General features: G+C 43.9%; 1 protein-coding gene across 1 annotated transcript in view; it reads left to right on the top strand.

The window, feature by feature from the left end:
- Window positions 1–22,848, top strand: part of LOC126532151 (ATP-binding cassette sub-family G member 1-like) — a 36,976-nt gene continuing 14,128 nt past the window's right edge. The window contains exons 1-8 of the mRNA XM_072288434.1: window positions 1–592; window positions 3,192–3,346; window positions 5,496–5,613; window positions 7,916–8,102; window positions 10,932–11,077; window positions 12,703–12,826; window positions 14,038–14,152; window positions 18,797–18,942. Coding sequence (XP_072144535.1) covers window positions 555–592; window positions 3,192–3,346; window positions 5,496–5,613; window positions 7,916–8,102; window positions 10,932–11,077; window positions 12,703–12,826; window positions 14,038–14,152; window positions 18,797–18,942 — 1,029 coding nt within the window. The 5' untranslated portion in view covers window positions 1–554. The remainder of the gene's footprint in view (window positions 593–3,191; window positions 3,347–5,495; window positions 5,614–7,915; window positions 8,103–10,931; window positions 11,078–12,702; window positions 12,827–14,037; window positions 14,153–18,796; window positions 18,943–22,848) is intronic.

Genomic DNA, 22,848 nt, shown 5'->3' with positions numbered 1-22,848 from the left:
GCATAAATTATTTGGCCCATTCCCACTTTCTTATATACGAGATAAACACACACTTGGAGTAAACAGCTTCCTATGTCGGTGCCATATAAGTGGAGCGCCTAAATGTTTTGTTAAGCTCCAGAACACGTTCTCCAGATCCAGAATGCGTTCTCATGGAAAAAAAAAAAGGAGAACGAAAAAGCGCTCACAGAACTCAAACTTCACGTGTACAAATATAACTTCCTTTCTTTTCGTTTTTTTTTAGTGTTCCCAAAATTTCTGCGTTGAATGTTTCATGATGCAACTTGACCAGAAGACAGTTTTATCATCAGCGGCCTGTGTACAGGGGTCAGGCCAGTTTGTAACGTGATACGGGGATTGCGTGAAGTGGATCCAGCAAAGATAGCATGCGTATATAGGTCGGGATGAAATATCATTGAAACAGACCCCTGCACAGGGTGCCTGAAGCGCGGCAGTAGGCGTGTTTCTATAAGCCATACTTCAGAATGTTCGTGGCCTCTTGACCAATTTACAAGGTAATTCTGGAATTAATACGTGACTGCCCATGCAAGAAAATGACGAGGACTGAAAATATCGCAGATACGTATCTGCCGTAAGTACTTCGCTTCTCTTTCTTTCCTTTTTTGCATGTCAACTGAATGTCATGTGTTTGCTCTAGCGCTACATGCAAATACGTAGCAATGAAAAATTTTACGCAACACTGTAGCGGTGGTATGTTATTTCGCACGATATACCTTATACATCTGTGGAACTGGATGGTGGGCTCGACTCTCTTTCTCAGTGACGCAGAATGTTTGTGACCATTATCGCAGGGACATATTCCTCGATCTCTCGTTTCCTGCAATACTTTCACTTTCGTGCGATACAGTATCCTATCCAGCGCCTCACTGTAGCGACGAGTAGGACTTTACTTCATATTGTCTTTCCACCCAGGATGTGTATATTGTATGACTAACCTAAGTAAGTCAGGATGTGGTGAACTGACCTTTGAGGCGTGTTAATTTGTGGAATGTGCGGGCTGTAGATAGCTTAATCCATTGGCGTGTTAATTTCTGTCGGGCTAGTTCTTGGCATTGCTGTCACCTCCCTTCAGAAGAGTGGGCAGGCGTAGTGCCCCTTCCGGTGGCAATTGCCAGCCTGCTCGTCGCTTCCCCTTTCCTGTTAACTTTGTATATGTGTATATGTGTTCAAAACAAATAATAATAATAATTTTTTCATTATCAATTGGTGCTGAGATAGTTCGTCGATGCCTACAATCGTTGGCTTACTCGTGCACACATGTTTGTGGAGATGTTGGGCCCGGCAGTTAGAGTTACAGAGTCTAGAATAAAATGAAGATTTATTATTATTATCTCTTCGCCCTCTTGGTATTGTTTGTCGTATACCGCATGACTTCTACTTCCCTATTGCCTATGCGATGTTGTATTCTAGGGCGCCTATAATGTAAAGCCATTAAAAAATTTTCTATTCCAATTCTGCAATCAACCCTCTGTGATTGGTCAAAAAACATTTTTGAACCACCCCAACTTCGCCTGGCTGTCAGGCAACGTCGCGAAACCGCGATAGCTCCCCATCTGATATGTCTCGTACAAATTGATTATGCTCATTGGACCGAACAAAAGAAAAATAGTTATTTCTGATTCGACGCCTTTTCGTCATTAGCCCTCGGCTATTGATCAAAATTTTTCGGGCCGCAGCCATTTCACCTGCCTGTCACGCAATGTCACGAATCCGCAAAAACCCACCACGTGAAAGTGTCATGTATGCATTAAAGATTCTATAATATGCCGAAAAAAACTGAATGTTTTTCTGAATAGCCGCAGGCTGCCCCGTTCCGAAAGGAATAAAATATGGCTGCTGCTTACCGTTTACGCACTGGCTACTCGCACCTGTCGGAGAGCATGAGTATATTTGCGGGCAATAAAACTTCTTGCGTGGCCATGTAACGATCTCAAGCACTTTCGGCACGTTTAGGAACTCGCTCTGCCAACTGTTCTTTGCTGAGGGTCTATTTTAGCGTCATTCTTAGCCTTCCGTTGCATGCCGCCGGGATTGTCGACGAGCCACCGCAAGCTAAGTAAGGGAAAGCGGATCAATCGCACACGCCGGCACCGCCATCTCCATCCGGTTATCAATTTTCAGTGCACTGGCTCGGCCCCATTGAATCCCTCTCCACTTGAGCGTGCTGCTTGCCTCCTGTCAGCCAATTAGATAAGACAAGCCGCTCACTTTAGGCAATGTTATTCGTTTTGAAAGCAAACAAATGCGACCTCATATAAACGAGGAGAGCATTTCATTGTCCTTTTCAGACAACCCGTGGGTCACCACCCGATGCTTGCGTCAGTGGTTACGCAAATTTCACTTCAGGAGATTGGAATAAAAACATATTGCAATAGCCTCTCGTTATAGGGCCCCTACTGTTTGCCTTCCGCTACTAAAGAAGGCCTGTGTAGTTTGGCGCGGAACGCGAAAATATAATTCTGACCAAATTGAACGATCCGAGAATAAATAAATTTTCAAGCACCAATTTTGCCTTTCTGGCGATCATGGTCCAGCCCTCTCAAATACACCTAAACTCACACGTCTAAAATAAAGACGTGTCAAATCAGACCTGTTTCGCTATAAAGTGGCCCATGACATTATGCATTACCCAAAGCTTCTCGATCATGTTAACTTTTTCGTGCCGCGAAAGGCCGCACACGTGCAAGGTGAATTATAGTAATCTGAACGTCATGTACAGCTCAAAAGCTGTCTTTATGTATATCGGAACATAATGCAGGGTGTTATGCAGGCTTCCGTATGACCGCCTCGCTGAGCTGTGGTCCGCACTTCGTATTTGGAACTTACTGCCGTTGTATCCTTCTCTTGTGTTGTGTGAGGGTCACCGTATTTCAAAAGGTGTTAATGGACACATTGGAAATGAAAGAGAGTGTAGGACAAACCGCGAAATTCATCAGATCAGGTAGACAGGATTTAAAAGACTACTCGAAGCAGGAAAGGCCCGTCATGGGGGTCACGCGCAAATTTGCTGTGATTGAAAGCCTTGCGTGATAATTATTTTACGAGTAACTGTTCAAAAGCCTGTCACTGCTGTTGTTCTGAAGAATGCGTGCTGATCAGTAATGGGATCCTTATTTTGCGCAACCACAATCTTGTCCGTATCTAGAGAAGTTTCTTCTTTCTTTATGCAGTCGGCGAGAAAGAGACACATTTTGCAGGAAAGGGAAAAGCCACCTTGGATATAAGAAAGCGGCCGCCGAAACTGAAGAAACCATTAAAGGCTTAAATTGTCCTCCTACCACTCTGGAATGGAAAGACATTACCTTCTCTGTCGAAACAAAGACAGGTAAATGTAGATTTGTGAGGTTTGTATGTGCATTTATTTATTTATTTATTTATTTTTACCATCAAGGAAATATGTATAATATAGAGGGGAGAGGTGATAAGCCACGCATATATATAGAAAGAAACAGGCTAATTCTAAGTTAATTTCATAAAATGGGCTTAGACAACCAGTACCAATAAGTGATGCAGAAGAATACACAAGCTACTGAAGAATACGCGCAGGCATAAAAAAATGACACAGTGGTCACAGATCAAGTAATCGAAAAAAAGAGTTACCAGTGCATTTTTGAAGTGTATGGGATCACTTATGCTTTTTACAGACCGTAGAGGTTGATTCAAATCTTTCGGAGTCATTGGTAAAAATTAGAGCAACTGTGTAACCATGTGACTTTTGGGTAGGCTGACCTTTTGAAGATGATTAAGGCGCGCAGCTATAAACGGTGCAGGACGGATCTTCAAGAAAAATAAACATGGTTTATGATTGTATATATTGAGGTAAATGCATATTCCTGCCATTGGCGAGTGAAGGAAGCTGCAGTCATCTTTTCTTGAAGGATAGGCTGGATGTACAGCATTAGTTATGCAAGACGAAACTGTTTGTGGAGTTTCGTACTGCTTCTAAATTTTGGTTTAACGTAGGATGGTAGGGGCCTCACAATGACAGGGCATATGCAAGCTGTGGGTGAGCGTGCGTGGTGTAATGCAGAAGTTTTGCAGAATATGGAAGCGTGAGAAAGTTTCGGCACCGGTTGCTTAGAGCGCAGTTGTTTTTTATTTAATGCGATCGATGTGTGTATTCCAAAACAAGCTGTTGAATATGCAGACACCATGGTACTTGTATGACGTTACTGATTCTAGCTGCTGATTATGTGATATGTAGGGTGCACCGTGTTAGTAAGCGCAATATACATGGCCTTGTATTTGCTGAAGTTTAGTTACATGTGCCATGTGTGGCGCCACCAATGCGCAGAGTTCAGGTCCGTTTCAACAAGTGTAAAGTCAGATCTATTAGTTATTTTACGGCATATCGCGCGATCGTCCGCAAGTAAACAGACCAGAGAGGACATGTGAGTAGGCGACTCATTTATGTATATTAAAGATAGCAGTGGCGCGAGGACCTCTTTATGCTGTGCGCTACATAAGACATGCATATCGTACGTAGATGACGTTGCCTCATTGTCGACGACAAATTAAGAGGGGTGAGTAAGGAATGCTTCAATACGTTCAATTACGGCAGCATTGAGGTTCACCATGTTTAATTTATCTAAGAGGAGAAAGTGGTTAACTTTTTCAAAAGCTTTAGAAAAATAGAGGAATATTCGGTCAGTAAGAAGACCACAATCAATATTGTCATGCAAGTCATGAGTGGATGAAAAGAGTTGAGTGTCTATAAAAAAGTTTTACGGAATCCATATTAAAATGAAGTAAATAAGTTATTCTTCTCACTAAACAGTACAAAGTGTGTGTAAAGGATAATGAACACTGTTATTTACAATGTGAAATTTAATTTCTCTTACTTTTATAACCAGTGTTGAAACGGACGCCCGTTAGATAAAAGCTTGAGTTCTTGTGGTATATGTACAAACATTGACTGTGGTCAATTAAGCATACTTGGAGGTTGCGGTTCAGTGCTTGCTCGTACACACTATTCGCATAGAACCCGTTATGACTATTGATATAGTACAGCAGGCAGTGCCTTAGTTATGTGATAAGTTATTTCACAGCATACTGCGTTTTTTTTCTTGGCATGCAGGCTGTGTCTGAGCTGTTCGATATTTTATCTCTCCGTTATTTTTCCTTTTTGAATTGGTTCGATTTTTTCTTTTATTAACACTTATTGCTCACCGTTCTTTATTTTTGGTGACATGGATAGCCAACCGTTCGGTGGCGTTTTTTCTCAGGTTCTGATCATTTCATAGAAAAAAAAACAACCATAACAAACGTCTATGTTGCGCTGTACGTGCTTCGAACATGAGCTCCCACCAATTATCCCAACTTGCAGTTTTGTCGCCATGCGTTTCTTTCATGCTTTAACTTCATTCTTTCTTTTCCCCTTCTCCCTTTCCCAACCGTAGGGTAGTCAACCGGACTCTTGACTGGTTAACATCCCTGCCTTCCTTACATCACTCCTCTCTTAACGAAATTTGCAGGAAAGCGAGCACTGCTGTCTCGCATGTACGGGAAGGCATTACCCGGTACGCTAACCGCCATCATGGGTCCATCAGGAGCTGGCAAGACCTCGCTTCTCAATGTCCTTTCCGGTCACTAGTAAGCACTATCATATCTCACCACACGTGGTAGTAAGCAGGCAGCGCATATTCAAATCAGAACCCCTGAATAAGCATAACTTCTACGCTGCCCGGCAACCCAGCGTGTAAACTAGAAAGATCTGACGGCAGTTATGTACAAGTCAATCAATCATCTTGGTTCAAGAATGCAACGAATTTTAGTTATATTTTTGGTGATCGGCATTGTCCCATGCTTTTTAGCCTGATTGTGTCAATGTGGTTCTCAATTTCTCACTTGTGCCTATTTAAGTATAACTAATCCTCTTTCTAAAAATTTATTCCTTTAGGGAACGCCGATGTCTCGTGTACATCGGTCTCTACATATCTAAGTGCGCTATCCCAAATAATAGCAAAACAAAAGAGTAAGAGATAAGTGACAAGTGACACATTATGGGCGGCGAAGATAAGGAGAACGAGAACGACCACGACTACTTCGACTACGAAAAACAACACAGCCCCTGTAGGTTGCATTGACTTTAAGATAATAATAATAATAATAATAATAATAATAATAATAATAATAATAATAATAATAATAATAATAATGTTCAACAAAGCCTGGGTTGAGTTCTTTTCCAGTTTGTTCGAAGCTTGCAAGACCACCTGCTTCTTTGTGAATTTCTGGCAGTGGGCAAGAACCACTGTATGAAGAAAAAGTTGACCAACAAAAAAACATTAAATAAATACAAATCAATGCTGTGTCTTGTTTAAATAGACTTCGTGTAAATGTTGTTTTGCTCGCATAACAATACACTGCACAGTATGACGGCTGTGAGATCGACCTTAAGAAATGCTGACCGACAGTCCACTTAGCATGCGGAGGCAATCAGCTTTTAGGGAGATAGATAGATAGATAGATAGATAGATAGATAGATAGATAGATAGATAGATAGATAGATAGATAGATAGATAGATAGATAACCTTAATGAAACCCAGATATTCCTGTCGGCATGTGCAAAGTCGCCTATTCAACTATTTATCGAGTAGGGGGGGTGGCAAGTCGCAACTGATCTGACCCCCATCTCTCTCTCTCTCTCTCTCGCTACGTGTCATTATTAAAATAATTTACTATTAGAGATTCCAGGTATTGTGCGCACACATTGCATGACTTCTAGTGCTAAGCTATTGAACTGGATTGGCACGTGACTACCATAAACGTTGTAACGTGCACACAGTTTAGAAAGGCATGCATGCGCATATTTCTCCTCCTTTTTGCACTTATGGACGGTAAGTCAGCATTGGGAAAAGAGCTACGCGAGTGAATAATTACTTAGCAATCTCTACATTTTCTTTCTTTCGCCTGGGTTGCCATGCGGCGTGATGTCGAAATGCAATTAAATATAAGTATCAAGGCCTATTTCATGCAGTTATTGCAAAAGCGACTCACAAAATGTGTAGTCCTTGAATAACCGTTCATAGTCTTCTGGTTGGCCACTCCTTAACTTCCCACCTCCAAGTACACTTTCGCGGACTGTCTATGTCCCAGCTTCTCAGCACTTGTGTTCTCTTGCACTGATCTCGTTTTCATGCTAGTCATTAATAAAAAAAAATACACGCATAAGGCTGTATGGTCAGTTGCCAGCTAGAAAAATTGCAGAAATCTACGAAAAGACTATGCTTGTTTTACTAAACGTCGACAGCGCAAAAGTGAACTTATGATTTTCGCATAACGAGGGAAAAAATATATCATGGTGCAATAATGTTATGATCAGCAGCCCTTTTCGTGATGCGTGCTCTCCGACGGGTCACTGTGCGTTTAAAATTACTCTTTAAAAATTTGGCTTTGAAGCTCTTGTCTTCTGCACGAAATGCAGCTTGATTACTTTTATGCAGTTCGTTGTGGCTTACTCACGATGGGCAGGCTGCCTCTTGAATATTCATTATTAATGAACGTTAGTATTTCGGTGAGCTACCTTTAGCAAAGTGAACACTTTGTAGTCTACAAAACATGGTTACTGTTCTGTAGAATAGAAGGTATCTGCATTTAAATAGCGCTAACCACTTCGCCTCGGGTGTTTCGCATTGTGAATGCTTCAGGAAGAGGACCATGGTGCCTTTTTTAAACAATTAGTACCGTGTCACCAACAAAGGTCCTCAGGGCACAAAAAACTGTGAGCTTTCAGTCGCACTAGAATTTTGACAAGCGGCGTAGCTTAGTTACTGTAAACAATTGGCTCTCGTTGTGAACACCGCATGAGCCCACGGCTCTTACGATTGCCAGTCGTAGCAATGAAAGCATAGCACAGTGCTTTGATGAACTGGTAACTACTGTTTACTACAGCCACGAAGGTTACGACGGTGAAGTTCACGTCAACGGCTATCTGCGAGATGTGAAGCTGTTCAACATGCAGAGTTGCTACGTCATGCAGGACGATTGCTTACTGCAAGATCTGACAGTACGTGAAGCTCTCACCATGAGTATAGAGCTCAGAACCACGTCGAATGGAGGCGAACCCATATCCCATCTCGTAAGTTTTTTTCAGCATATTTTGACTCGCCTATAAAGCCAGATCTTTTCTTGCCTAAACATCGCACAGAGTTTAGAGACGGAGTTTTGTTCGTTTATTACTTAAATTTGGGGCTTACCATAATTAATGGGGCGTAACTTAAAGAAACTTGGAGGACGCTCAAGCATCGCCCTAAAGAGGGAAACGCGATAGTAATCAACGATCCCTGATTGCTTCTCGCGCTTCCCGGCAACTGAAGCTTATGTAACCGGTATGTTTAGCTCCAAACGCTGGCGGCGAACGCCATGCATGAAGGCGAGATGTCTGGCTCTTTTTTCTTTCATGTGCCCCGCCCAACGGGATTCGCCGCTGCTGCAGTGATGATGAGGATGAGGATTTATTGATATGTCCTTTTCAACGGGGTGATGGGAAATAGTCACATAGCCTGCTTGATTTATTCAGGTATACTATACATGTTTGTCATCCTAGCATTTTTTATACGTCTCCTTAAAATCTTTTTTTTCCTCCCTCAAAACTTCTTTATCTAGCTTGTACCGCTACGTATGCCGGTACATGATCGACGCGTATCCATCTCTTCCCTGCTTTTTTTCGCCACCAATACTTTAAATGTATCTTGCTTATCTCGATTGCTGACCGGTTAACGCTTCCATCCACTTTAAATGCAAGCGCTTCTGGAAGGTGTAGGTTGCGTACTGGTCTCGCTGGGAGAATCCCTTCGCATTCCGTGAGGATGTGCTCAGTGGTCTCCGGCTTTTTTCTACAGCAATACATCTGCCTCATCTTATTGCGAATATTTGCTGCGATTTGTTTTTGTCCGTAAGCAACCAGCCGAAGCCTCAAATAGCAAGGCACTTTCCTTCGTGTTACCGTAGAAGTTTTCCTTTCTAATTTCTTTTTTCTCATTCTTGTAAATCTACGTGGCCTTTTTCGATTCCATTCTGTGCATCCAATTCACCGTCTCTGTTTCTCTCACTTTCTTTCTGATTCATCCTGGTTGTCTATGTACACTTTCAATGACCCTGCACGTGGTTGCCAACTTTCTAGATGCGCGGTTGCGCGGAGGCGAACATCATCTGGATGATGTAGGAGGAAGCCGAGCGGGGCGTGCCGCTTCCACTTTTATGAGGCAGTCTTGAAACGGCAGCTGGGAAAGCGATTTGTGTTTTTATATTCACATTACTATCCGACTCTTTCATGTCTGAAGGTTGTGTATAAGTGTTAATTTGTGAATTTTCTTACGCATACTTTTTTTACTTTGAGTGAGAAATTCAATTAGTTCAGCAACGGGTAAAAGTTCGGGATGCGTGGTTCGGGGTAATTAATCGCTTACGGGACGCCAACAGCGACGCCGGATTTTCTGCGACAGCGGGCCCTTTACGCTGTCGCGTTAAAAATATATATAATTGAAGCCATTCATAGGCCTTCAACAGCGACCAGCGCAGTGAGATGTCGCCATTTGCCAATACAAACCAACAAAGGAGCATATAGAAGAGAAGCAGGGCTCTGCGGCTTAAATCGCTATTCGCATCCAGCACGTAGAGGCGTCAGTCTATTTCCAAGTGGCACTTGTTATCCAATGTCGAGTTACAGTAAGATTTTAAGGAGGCAGAATTTTTTAAAGTTCTGCCGATACGAGCTTTCAAGTAAACTAAAATGAGTTGTGAAAGCTAGCAGTGTGTTCAATGGGGCTGGTCGGTTCATCTTTAGAATAAAAACAGGAACAGCGCAACGCAGGACGGGCGAGTAACCAGGACAGTTTACTCCGTTTACTCCGGACGGTTTACCCAGTTTACTGTCCTGTTTACTCGCTCATCCTGTGTTGCGCTGTTCCTGTTTTTATTCTAGAGTTGTGAAAGAAGATGCCGTACCTAGCCTACTGTCCAAAGAACTAATTTACATTTATGAATTTCCAACGTGAACATACCGGTGGGTGTGTGCTAATTATCTAGTTCTTACATTCCAATTTTGCTTGCTGCTATATGATGAATCTAGTGGAATTATGCTTGCGATTACTATCGCTGGCTTCTTTGGCGTGCCAATGATTCTCCTACGAACCAGTGGTGAAGCTTCACCTGTGTCCAAATTGGAAAGCGTCGCCAAACAAACTTTTGGGTGAAATTCGACAATTTGATATACATTTGCAATATGCTAATGTTTGCATGGGGAGTAGGTTAGAGGGAACATTATATCGAGGAGCGCTTACAGGCTTCTCGTAACCAGCTTCTGCCCACCTGAGAAGACTTTTCCTGTGAATTATGATATACGTAATTACGGAGGGATGGGGATGTCCCAACGCTGAAAAGCTCTTATGCAACCTACTTTTCTCCCTGGCACGAGGGAGTGGCTAGACCATTGTTCAAATACTCGCGCCCCCATATACATCTTATCTTATCTTATCTTAAGGTTATCAAACTGACAGCCTCTGTAAGTGACAAACGTTGATAAACACAGTTATTTTTACCACAAAGCTGCTTGACGACCATACTTTTTTTCAGGGTCAGCAGGTCTGCCATTTTTTTTTATTATCGCGAAGTGGTTTGCGTTTGCCTATCAGCGCGTGCACTGGATTGCACATGACACAAACACCACGCGTGATGGCATGTAGATAGCAAAGTCACTAAGTACCTTTTGTTCACAGTGTCAACTAGTTTTCAGAGGTAGTATAACAGGTATTATTACTGAGACCATTAGAAAAGTGCCTACAATGCACATGAGAAGCACATAACATCATTGTAACGGATGCATTGCGTAAGTATTCTTCGATAAACATTGATATGGTGAAATAGATATTGCAAAATACCTTCTTTTGTTGTTGTTTTTGTGAAACAGGTAGTAGAAGTGATGGAGCGTTGGGGCCTCGAAGAATGCGCTGATACATTGACTAGGTATCTTTCTGGTGGGGAGAAAAAGCGCCTCGCCATTTCACAAGAGCTCATCAGCAATCCATCGGTGATATTTCTCGACGAACCTACCAGGTCAGTTGCACGATTCTTCACTGTAAGTTGCACGGCTCACGCTATTGACAGCTGAATGAGTGGTCGCATTGTATAAAGGGAGCTGCATTTTTATGCTATCTAGCGAAAACAACTCCAGCAGAATGGCCAGCTGGGATAGCTGGAACCTACTCATGTTTACTGCTAGAGCGAAATACAGTGGCCGACAAAAAGCGTTCCCCTGCCTGTCTCAGTTTTTTTCTTCTCTTTTGTGTGCTGTATGATAGTGGGAGTGCTAAACTTGAAAACGCTTCAAATAACAACACCAATTGTATCATCTTCGCCTCAGATACCAGCAATGGTGATAACTTTTGAGTGCTCAGAAGGACAGAGAGATAGCAATAGCGTGCGACTGTAACCACACGATCCGTAAATAGTCCGAACGGGCTGCTGTAAACAGTGAGCAATACTGTTAGGACCACTTCTTTTTTCTCTAATGAGACTACTATGATAGTCATTGCTTCCCCTTAGTAATAAGCAGCACATCGACATTTCTTAGCGCCTCTCTGCTTAACGATTAACCAGGCGTACCGACCGTGTGTCGTCGACACCACGGTCACTTTACCGTCAGATGTTTGGCGGTTCCTTTGATTTCGCACAATTTCTGTGCACCCGCTTCTGTGATAGGCTTTTTTTTAACCGAATGTGTTGTTGACGCAGTGGCATATATAGGTCACGACTGCTTTGTCATCAACGATGCTACTGCCGCTTCTTCGTCATCACTGCTGTGTGACGTCATATTTTGGGTTTACCACGTATCTCCTCTTCCTCGCCTCCTCCCGGTACCCACTTAAACCTATATTCAACGTTATACGAATATACGTCCTGGTTCGACGCTTCATAGAAGGTGAACAGGAAGACTGCCATCTCGCTATTGTAATAGGCACGATCGCTGACCTCAAATACAATTAAATACGTTGTGACACCGTCGAAAATTTGCCGGCAGTTGCTGTCGACAGGCGCCATGAGCTTGCAGGTGTTTTGGAGGCGAAATATGATGCCTAATTCAATGACATAAATTGCCTTCATGTATTGGCATATAGGTAGGAGGTGTGATATGGCCAGGGGTGTATATGTACGCTTTATTTTTAATTTGCGGTGAAGGGTATTAGAAGCTTGCTGTTTGTTTTGCCTGCTCACATGCACCCGCGCAGTGCGTAATGCCCGATAATGCGACCCGACCACTTGCGTGAGCGTCATCAAGGGCCAGCGATAAAAAACACTTACAGGGTGCCGTCTTTTCAAAGGAGATCTGAACAGGCTCATCCTTCGCCAACAGCAACCGTTGCGGTAAAGAGCGTAGCGGTGCTTCTGCTTCATTATTTGCCGCAATGGTTGCTATGGGCGCATGATGTTGAAGACGCCCACGTTCAGAATTCATCGAGACAGTCGCAATTTATCGAAAGTCGCCCTAATGTTTATGTGGCCTTGGAGTCTTCTTGAAGAAAATTCCGATTTCTTTGACACTGCCAATGCGGGTTTCATGCCTTATATTTACCAATCAATTTTAGATGAGTTGCATTTCTTTAACATTATCGTTGGCTTACTTACAATTCAACTATGACTGTACGAGGGAGTATTAAACTACACTTCCTTGATTCTCGCAGTGGCCTGGACAGCAGCTCAGCGCTGCGCTGCGTCCGAGTGCTCAAATCGCTCGCTGAATCAGGACACACAGTGGTGTGCTCGATTCACAACCCGAGTGCTCGACTGTTTTCACATTTTGACAACGTGAGTATAAAAGGCAATAAGATTTGTAATTACTTGCTAGTCTTGACTGCTCACATTCACGCCTGGAGTGATCCAATAATACGACCCGACCCTTGTGAAGGGCGCGGTCAAATTATTGGGAGTATATTTTAGGTGAACTTCTATGAATGGTTCTTGCCGCTAGCCGTCTCTACGGGTCACAAGTTAAAACATAACTTGCAGTTTCTGTGGGAAAGTAAAACAGTGGCAGCGATCGTGGATTAGCAGCAGTCACACTGGCGGTGTTTCGCAATGTCATGTTTGCAGCAAGCTATCGCAGTGGAACAAAAAAAAATGCACACATTACTACTACGCTTAGGTATGTATAGGACCACGAGATTGGTTGGAAATGAAGTTGTTAGCCTCGAGTGATAAAATGAGAAAATACTTCGAGTGAACAGCGTATGCAATTGTATAATGTGTGCTAGCACGCTGCAAGACACATTGCTAGATGCAGATATACGGGACACCGTTATGCCACGCGTTCCCTTGCAAAATACAGCGGGCCGAATCGTTTATTAGGAAGAAAGAAAAGTGTGCTTCTGGTACGGCGGAGCAAAGGAAAAAGTGAGCGCCGTCGTGTACCATGCGAGCAAACGAAACTGTCGAGTCTACTGTTAGTGGCACAGTGACGTTGAAGCTGGCCTACTGAACTTCTTGTTGATGTTTGACTGTGACGGCGTTCAATTGTATGTTACGCCTGCTATATGATATGCAGAATTTGAGTTACGAGAAAGTTAAGCGCGCCCCTTTTGCTGTTGTGCGGATAACGCGAATACTCAATATTTCAGACTGCAAAAATAAGCTCATCTGCGGGAATCCTGCTAGAAATGCTTTTGTTTTCTAACGTCTTTGTGCAATGTCACCTCTGATAGCTCTTTAGGCAAGCACAATATATATGCGCAGCCCACTTGTGAAGAAACAAGTGTTGAGAAGTTTATGGCGAACATCTAATTTATTAAGAGGATGCTTCTGGATGCCAGAGCTTGGTTTGTTTCAACTTGAGGAATTATAAAAAAGACCATAAACAGAAGAAACAAAATAAAACAAAGAACAGCACATAAAGTGAACACAATCTATAGCACACTTGGTTTAATAATATTTCGGACTTTATTTAGAAAATATCCCCCCCTTCCCCATTTTCTGTTTCCATTGCCAAACGCAAATTCTTTTTGGCCGTTTGGCCCGTTCAGCTTTACATGCTTTCGAGAGGAAGGTGCATCTACAGCGGCTCAGTAGAGCAGCTACTGCCATTCTTGGAGTCTCAAGGCATCCACTGCCCGGTATTCAACAGCCCATCCGATTTCAGTGAGTGATATTTTTATTGATTCATGATATTTTGCGTCACGAAGCTACAGAGGGGTTGTACGGCAGATGCTGCAGTGGACGGCTCCACATTAATATTGTACAACTGTAGTTAAGCGATCTCAAGGCTTGGCACACATGATGTTTCGCGTTCCGTCCCCATTCAAGTGTGGTCGCCGTGGCCGGCAATCGAACCCGCGACCTCGTGCTAAGCAGCAGGACGCCATAGTCACTGAGCCACAGTTTGTGTCTATTTGGAATTCGCGAAGTTTACGCTCCTATAGCATTCGGAATGAAAAGTAAGCCTATAAGGGGTATTCACGCCACGAAGTCTCAAGCTTTCAACTTTGCATGATATGTCATATGATAGGTCCACCGGGCATGCGCTACCTCCCCACGATAGCCCAGAAGAGTAGGTGTGTCGACCGCCCCGACTGGAGCCTAGTTCCGCATCATGACGCAGAAGTTGCGCTGCGCTCAGTGCAACGGTTCTCAGCGGCGCATGTCGTCTGATACTTGTGGCAGACGGCGCGCAACTAGTAAAGCACACACAGTGAATAACTGTCATCTGTAGCCACAAGTTTGTGAAATGAGGAGATGCAGGGCTCTATTATTGCGTGTTTGGAAGTTGCTAAAATATGTTGAAGCTTCTAGGACGAAAAATTGAGTGGCATGGTTAAGCGAAGCTCATCTCCGATGGCGAATAAGCGGAGTCCGCATCAAGGAATGGTGGTATTTCTGCTTGAGAGAAAATTGACAAGCAGACTTATTTCGTCGCTCTGAATTATAAATCTCGGTGGCCGAAAACAGCATCGTTCTGACGCTGACAAGAGCAGCCGGGGATATCACTTGTGGGAAAAAGGCGCTTTTAGGAACATCTGCTTGGAGAACAGCTTTTCTAACACACCGCTCACAATTTGTTATGTTTGACCACATGCCATCTGATGTCGTTCCTGTCACATCTGGAGTACCACAAGGCTCGCTACTCGGGCTGCTGTTATTTCTGAGCTTTCTTAACGATATAACCAATAATGTAGGGTGAAAAATCAAACTCTTCGCGGATGACTGCGTGATATATAAAGAAATTAACAGCCATAACGACCATCTCGATCTTTCTGATTCCCTTAACACGCTAGCCGAGTGGTGCTCCCAGTGGCAAATGTCTATTAACGTCAGTAAATCAGTGGCAATGACAGTAACAAGAAAAAAGCAACCCTCTCATTTCACCTATATCGTTAATGGCACGCCTCTTTGGATGGTTGAGCAGCAGAAATATTTAGGGATAGCTCTGACATCAAACCTCAATTGGGAAACACACATAACTAACATTACAACTACTGCACTACAAAAGCTATTTTATCTAAAAAGACGCCTAAAGATGGCTCCAACGAACGTTAAGCTTCTGGCCTACAAAACATTTGTGAGACCTATTTTAGAATACGCTAACACAATTTGGTTTCCTTACACAGCAACTAACATAGCTAAACTTGAAGGTGTACAAAGAAAAGCCGCAAGGTTCATTCATAACAAATATCGTACTACTGACTCACCTTCACGTCTCTTAGCTTCCTCAGGCCTCAACACATTATCGACGAGAACGAAACAAGGTCGACTCAAATTTCTGTTTCAAATGCTGCACCTTCAGTATAAAATTGATATCACCCAGTACATTTCATATTCGCAATCTAGAATAACGCGGCGTCAACACGAACATACGCTAACCGAGTATTCCTTTTCTAATGACGCATTCAGGTACTCATTCTTTCCTCGGCTAATCAGAGAATGGAATGAACTTAACTCGTCATTAACAGCGACAAACTCTTTATCCCTGTTCGTTTCACAACTGGAGCTCATCACAAGAGATTATTAACGACTTCTCATGTTTGTTCCCTTTTCTCTTTATGTTGAACTAACAGTACTTAGAAAAGAAATGTATACACTTGTTTGTTCCCAACTATATCACGTTCTTGCTTTGTCTATGATATGCCCCGGTTGTTGTTCATTGTATTCTGCTTTGTTTAGTGTTCTGCTATATACCTTATCTACCTTATCTTTTGTATTTTTTTGAATATCGTTGCGTTTTCATTCTTGGTGTAGCTCGCTGAGAGCGGCAGTATTGTAAGATAAATAAATCTCCTCAAGCGTTATTTCACCCACGTTGTCTACAAAGAACGTTTACTAAATGTGCAATAATATAGTACTTCCGCTCATGTCTATAGTATGATACCCTAGAAAATAAAAACGCGCGTTACTTGGTATTCTGACGACCCAAAGTGATAATGGCCGCAAACCATTCGAAAGATCAGTGCAACAAGCTGCGAATGAACCCTGCATGTGGAAATTACGACGTCAAGATTTTTTGCGCCGACGCTTGCAAAACTTGCCATCGCGTACGTGCTGTATCGTGCTCGGTCACTGGATCTGGAAGTGGAAGGTTTCGTGGCTGCTGCATTTTCTCTTTGCGCAAAATTAGGCTCAAAAGTCCCGCTCAACGAAGTTCCATTGCAAGGGCGCGAATTTCTGTGCAGGGAACCGATGGCTGCACCCTATAACTCTGCAGGAAAGTTTGCTTGTTGCTGTAATATACGAAATATTGCCGGCTACGGCGTAACGGCTGTAAGGATATATTGCTAAGGTTTAGTGAAGGTGCGCGACAACAATACTTCATTGAACAGGAGCTGTAAGTTCAGCACCAAATGCAACATCCTTGTTCGAAAAGGAGTTTTTACCCGTCGTGATGGTTTAGGTGGTTTTCGTAGTGTTGCTTATGAGGAGGTCACAGTTTCACTTATCTGTGATAGCGGCCGCGTTGTGATTGGGTCGGAATACAAAATCTTGTGTACTTAGATTTAGGTCCCCGTTACCGCTCTCAGGTGCGGCAATAAAGTATTCCAGAACGCGCCGTGTTAGCCTAGCGGCTATGGTTTTAGGTTGCTGAGTATGAAGTCGCGGGATCGAATCCCGGCCACGGTGGCCGCATTGCGATGGGGGTGAAATGCTAAGACACTCATGTACTTAGATTTAGGTGCACGTTAAACAACTCCAGGTGGCCCGAATACCCGAAGTCCTCCCCTACGGCGTGCTCCATAATCAGAAAGTGGCTTTAGCGCGTAAAACCGCATAATTTTTTTAATGTTTTCCAGAATTCGCCACTGCGGTGTCTCTCATAGGTAGACTATGCGCTTCTCGACGTTGAACCATATTTATTTGAATTAAACGCTACTTGGCTACACCAAACCTACGAAAAGCTACTCGCTACTTCATGGCGTAAAACTCCAAAATGACTCCGCGCTCATTCAAAACCGTTAAAGATGTAGGGCTTGACTCTTGAAGCTAAAAAATTGTTCCAGCGCTTTGTGTTTTTTTTGACAGTAGAGCGATTACCTATAAAGTTTGGCTGGCACTTCACGGAAAGGTACTTAAGCATACATCAGAGCTCAAATAAAAATTAAAAATTATGGGGTTTTACGCGCCAAAACCACTTTCTGATTATGAGGCACGCCGTAGTGGAGGACTCCGGAAATTTCGACCACCTGGGGTTCTTTAACGTGAACCTAAATCTAAGTACACGGCTGTTTTCGCATTTCGCCCCCATCGAAATGCGGCCGCCGTGGCCGGGATTCGATCCCGCGACCTTGTGCTCGGCAGCCTAACACCATAGCCACTAAGCAACCCCGGCGGGTCTCAAATAAGAGGCAGCGATATCCTCTAACACCCCTTTTGTCTTCCCCGTTTAAGTATAGCAACGTGCGCAGGAGAACCGTTCTGCTGACTGCAGCGCCGTTTTTGTGTCATGATGCGGATAAGGGGTGAACTAACGCTTGGTCGGCACACCTACACCTCTAGCCACCATAACGGTACCGTAGTATAGACAAGCATGCAGATAGATATTTTAACATCCTGTCATCACGTACTGTGCTCTAGCATAGAAGGAACCAATTAGGCTTTTCGAGCGTTCCACATTGTCAACGCATTGCCGACGCTAATGCTGTGGCGCCATCCGCTAGGAGGAAATCAAACCACTTTATCGACTCGGTGCGGCATCCTTAGGTCTAGGTTGCACCAAAGTTAAAACAAATAAGTGATCTCAATACTAACGGCAGAACATGTATTGTCCACAGTGTAAGAGGGCGCTAAGCGAAGCTTGATTTTACCATTTATTTGTTGTGGTCACGATGCAGGGAAGAAGTAAAAGGGATAGTTAAGGTTTAAACGAGCCGCCAGGGTACAAACCTTATCGTGACGTAATCGCGGTAACCTTCGGTAGATGTCCTGGTAGTCAGTAGTTTAAGAGGCACATGCGCAGTAGGCCTAACGTACCCTAATAACGAATCCCGCATTAAGCAATGCTAAAACAATCTAATGAGTTTTGCCTTTCCGTCACGAAAAAGGAACGTATTGAGTTTACAACTTACATGTGCCGATAACTGTGCTTGTTCTTGTTGCTCATATCAGTTCGTGTTACTCGTGCTATACACTGAATGCAGGAAATGTACGAAATGTGCAGCTGTCAGTCTGTTAACTACACAGCGAAGACATATTTAGCAGCCTGAACGATGCGTAAAATAAAAGGCAGGACTAACTGCAATGAAGTTGACCGTCGATTGCAATTTTGCCATAACCTTTAATTTCTTGCGCATTTTTCAGTTACGGAGATAGCGTCTGGCGAACACGGAGAATTGACAACCAAGTTATCAGGCTTCTTCATTCCTGATGATTCTTGCATAATTAACAAAAAGTGGCATGATTCGTTGCCTCTCACCAGCTACGGTGGACGAATAATGAGCGTTAAGGTAAGCATCTAACAAGTTGTGTCCGTCTAACGCGCATGCCTAGCTGTTCACAAGGGCACTTATTGCATTGTGAAAATCTTGACTACAATTTCCACTTCACAACTGGCTGGTAGCAAGATCACACTTACCGGCACTCACTGCGTGTTTTGGAGTGCACGAATGTTCTTCAACAGATAAAAAAAAATGAAGTCACAGCTTCATAGAGGCGTTTTAAAATGTAATGTGAAAACGCATTTATTGTCTTAAAACAATAATAAAATTGATGGCATCACTAGGTAATCCCTTTTTGTTGGATGTTCACATATGTCTAATCTTGTCAATAGTGAAAAGAAATGAAAGTTTCGCAAGCGCAGCGCAAATAAACGTTCTTCATAGCCTCACTGAGATGCCAAGATCGCGCATTCGAGACCTTTCGAGGCTACCATCCCACCATTTAGCCGCTTTGGCAGCGCGAAGACTACAGGCTACATTCTATGGTATTGTGACTAGATACCATGACTCGATACCATCTGGCTTCAAGACTGCGAAATTCCCAACATCGCCATTTTGGCCTCTCCAGCAAATTCACGTATAGTTCTTAGTTCCTGGCAGGCACGTACCCAGGGAGGGGGGGGGGGCCGCGCACCCCCCCACGATATTAAGCGGCGTAACCCCCCCCCCCCCCCCCCCCCTATCCGCCCACGCCACCACTCCTCACACACATTCCTAAAGCGCCGACGAATCAATCTTCTCGGTGGTCAACATTCTGCTGCCTTTTACAGCGAAAGCAGTATATGACTAACTTCCGTAGTTTTTCGGCGTCCTTCAACCGAAAACATTATCACGTTGGCCGATCGTGGTAGTGCAAAACGGGTCGAAGATCTCTGGCACATACCCCTGTGGACTCGGGAACCTATAACGCGCCCTTCGGTATCTTCGGGATGAACCCACATATGGGGAGTGCTTAACGTCTGCTTCACCTCCGCCGCGGGTTGGCCCGATAGTGCACTATCTTCATACTGACCCGCGGCGGAGGGGAAACACTTTGCTTTTCGTTTGAGAGCTTCGACTGTCGCCAGCTTTCGCTGCCATTCCATGTTCACAGAATTGAATGGTTGTCAATTTTGTCCCTCCTTTCGCTTGGTGGTCGTTATCGGCATCTCCTGGGGTGTGGAGGCCAATTTTCTCATCGATTTGGTCCCCGTGCGATTAAATCAAAATGAGTTCAGTTGTCACCATCTATTGGAGCAGACAGGGCGCAGTTTATTGTTTTAATTATAATATTTCATTTTATATATAATGCCGAACACAATTTTTATGTCACCATCTATTCATGCGCATCGCTGTAGCTTCGTTAGTTCAACCTTCTTTGTTTATACTTATCCAGGGGCCAGGAAAGGGATTCTGTTCATAGTCAGCTGGTCGGTATGCTCGAGGAACGAGTTGTGGCCGGAGAAAGCGCCAGTTGCATTTAACTTTTCTTTTTGCTTCCTTATTTCCTGCACTGACAGTTCGCCGCGAGACTTGCAGATCCTCGGAAGCGTATACCTGCGATATGGGTTAGATAACGTGGAAAATAAAATCATGCGAAACAGCGTCCATCATCATACCCTGCAACAACCGTTAAACCCATAAGCAATATGCCTGTTACCCGTTACCTCGTCTGGCTTTTCCTTAATTGTAAAGCACTTTTCGTGCAAAATTGGCAACTGGAAACAAGAGTCGGAAGTAGTTTAGAAATTAAGCGATCTACTTAGGGAGAGAGCAAAGGCAACAGCCAAACAGGAAAGAAAAGCGAAAATTATTTGTGAATATATTTATGGATCAACATCTTTTTATTTATGAAGGAAGTAGAGAAAATGCCACCGGAAGTGGAGAATAATTCTGTGTGTTTTGATTGACGCTTCTACAGTCATCAATCGAGCCGCCTGACGTAGCCACTTCTCTGCTGTGCTAATGTGAGTCTTTTTCTAACCTTCCGCGGTGGGCGCAGTACGTCTAGAACCGCAGCGACCTGCGCTCCATACGTGGTTGTACGGGACTGGTGACCACGCATTGTTATGCAACTTCCCAAATAACAGCACGAGTTGGTTTTGGCACTTGGTAGAGCAGTAAACGAGGGAGCCAAAAGAACTGTGATTGTTCCGCAAATATATATTTCTGTATAATCCTTCCAGAGCTAATTCATAAAAATTGGCCGTGGCTTAGCTCGGCTATGCCAGGATATATGTAGCGAAAGCTAAGGCATAGCATGGTTGGCCTTGGTTAATGTTGAATGCAAGTCCAGGTTAATCTGGTTGTTTAGCTATGTTGCGGCGGCGTTTAGCCAGTCATTCGACGCGCTGTTCGTCTGTTTCCTGGGCGATTCGTTTCCTCTTCATCTCGTTCCGATGTCGATTCCAGGCCTCCTCCTGCTTATCAGAATTGTCGCCGTCCATACTGCCGACTCAAATGTGGTTGCGGCGCACGCGAGCTATCCTTTTCAATCCTCCGACATGTTATCAGGCATGCGACGCAGCTGGCGAAGTGAACGGAGGCGAGCGCAACGACGAGGAAAACGGCGGCAGCAGAAAGGCGCGGCGCTGCACAGCGGCGGAACACCTGTGGCTCGGTGCTACTAGTGGCGCATGCACAGTAATGACCAGGGAGCGAGAGAAAGAGAGAAATATCCGCGGCGAGGCGCGCGTTGTGACGTCATATGCCTCCTCGGACCACCGGCACGGTGAAATCGCAAGTTCGCGGCCAGTAAAGCTTTCGCTTTAAAACGTTGCTAGAAATCTTTATTTGCACTTTCGCTTGTTAACTTGTTCTTGGCAAGGTTCTTCCTGCGCATCTTTCATAAGCGAATCCATTTGATGGGCTTCTTTCTTTGCCGAGTAAAGCAGAGGTGTACCTCACAGGCGGACCTGTGAGATACACGTTATTTCAAAATCTCTTTTGCGGAAGAAGGGGAGGGGAAGGCGAGTCATCGTCGGTCAACTACTGCTGCGCATGCGTCAATGACAATAAACAATATAAAAGAAACCTCTCTTCTCTTTATAAAAGAAACCTTCACTCTCTTTATGCCTGTTGCAAATTGTATATATTTGCGCAGGCTCGAATAAAGGTGTTGTTGGCAGTCAGCGCTCGTCCTGGGTCCTCCCTTGTCCGTGTTTTTTGGCGCTGTTTTAAATATGAATGATCCGTACCAATTAGCTCGCAACCGAACCCTTCTGACTCTTTTGCGCGTTTATGCGAGTCTTTATGGCAAATGATGAGCATTATTCATATCTGTACTAGTAAGAGTACCTCCCCCCCCTCATTTGCATTGAATTGAAAAGTTACCTTGGGTTGCCCCCCCCCCCCCCCCCAAAAAAAAAAAAATATCCTGCGTACGTGCCTGGTTCCTGGTATTGTTGAGAAGGCAGGAATGTCACCGCCAGCCCTGAAGCGGTTGTTTTTGACTCTCCTAAACGAGTCTTATATCCACCGCAGACACATTTACACGGACGGTTCCACTAACTCCAATAGATCTTCCGGAGCAGTGGTTGTTCCATCGGAAGCCGTCTCGTTGCAATTTTAGATACTTTCAGAATACCCCACCGAGAACAGCAGAACTTAATGAAAGCAGCATTCTGGGCAAGTTGGTAATCCATTAGCAAAATGATATTGCGCAACAAAAAACGACACGGACGTAAGAGAAGACGACACACCAAGTGCAAACTTTCAACCAAGTTTCTTACTGAATCGATTTTATACATGTGAAGCAGTGTAGACTGCGCATGCGCTTGCATGAAAATGAACTGCGCCTTCATGTAACATAGTTACGAGTCATGTGATGCCGCCTCCAAGAAACTAAGTTCCTTTTCTGTGCGAGCCAGTGAAGGGAAGCTAACACACTTGTCAGCCAGTTTCGCTGTCACCTGCGCTTCAGATATTTCACGGATG

Source organism: Dermacentor andersoni, chromosome 5 (assembly GCF_023375885.2).
Source record: "Dermacentor andersoni chromosome 5, qqDerAnde1_hic_scaffold, whole genome shotgun sequence".
Classification (NCBI taxonomy): Eukaryota; Metazoa; Arthropoda; class Arachnida; order Ixodida; family Ixodidae; genus Dermacentor; species Dermacentor andersoni.
Note: the sequence above shows the minus strand (reverse complement) of the source record. Positions and strands in the feature narration are given on the sequence as shown.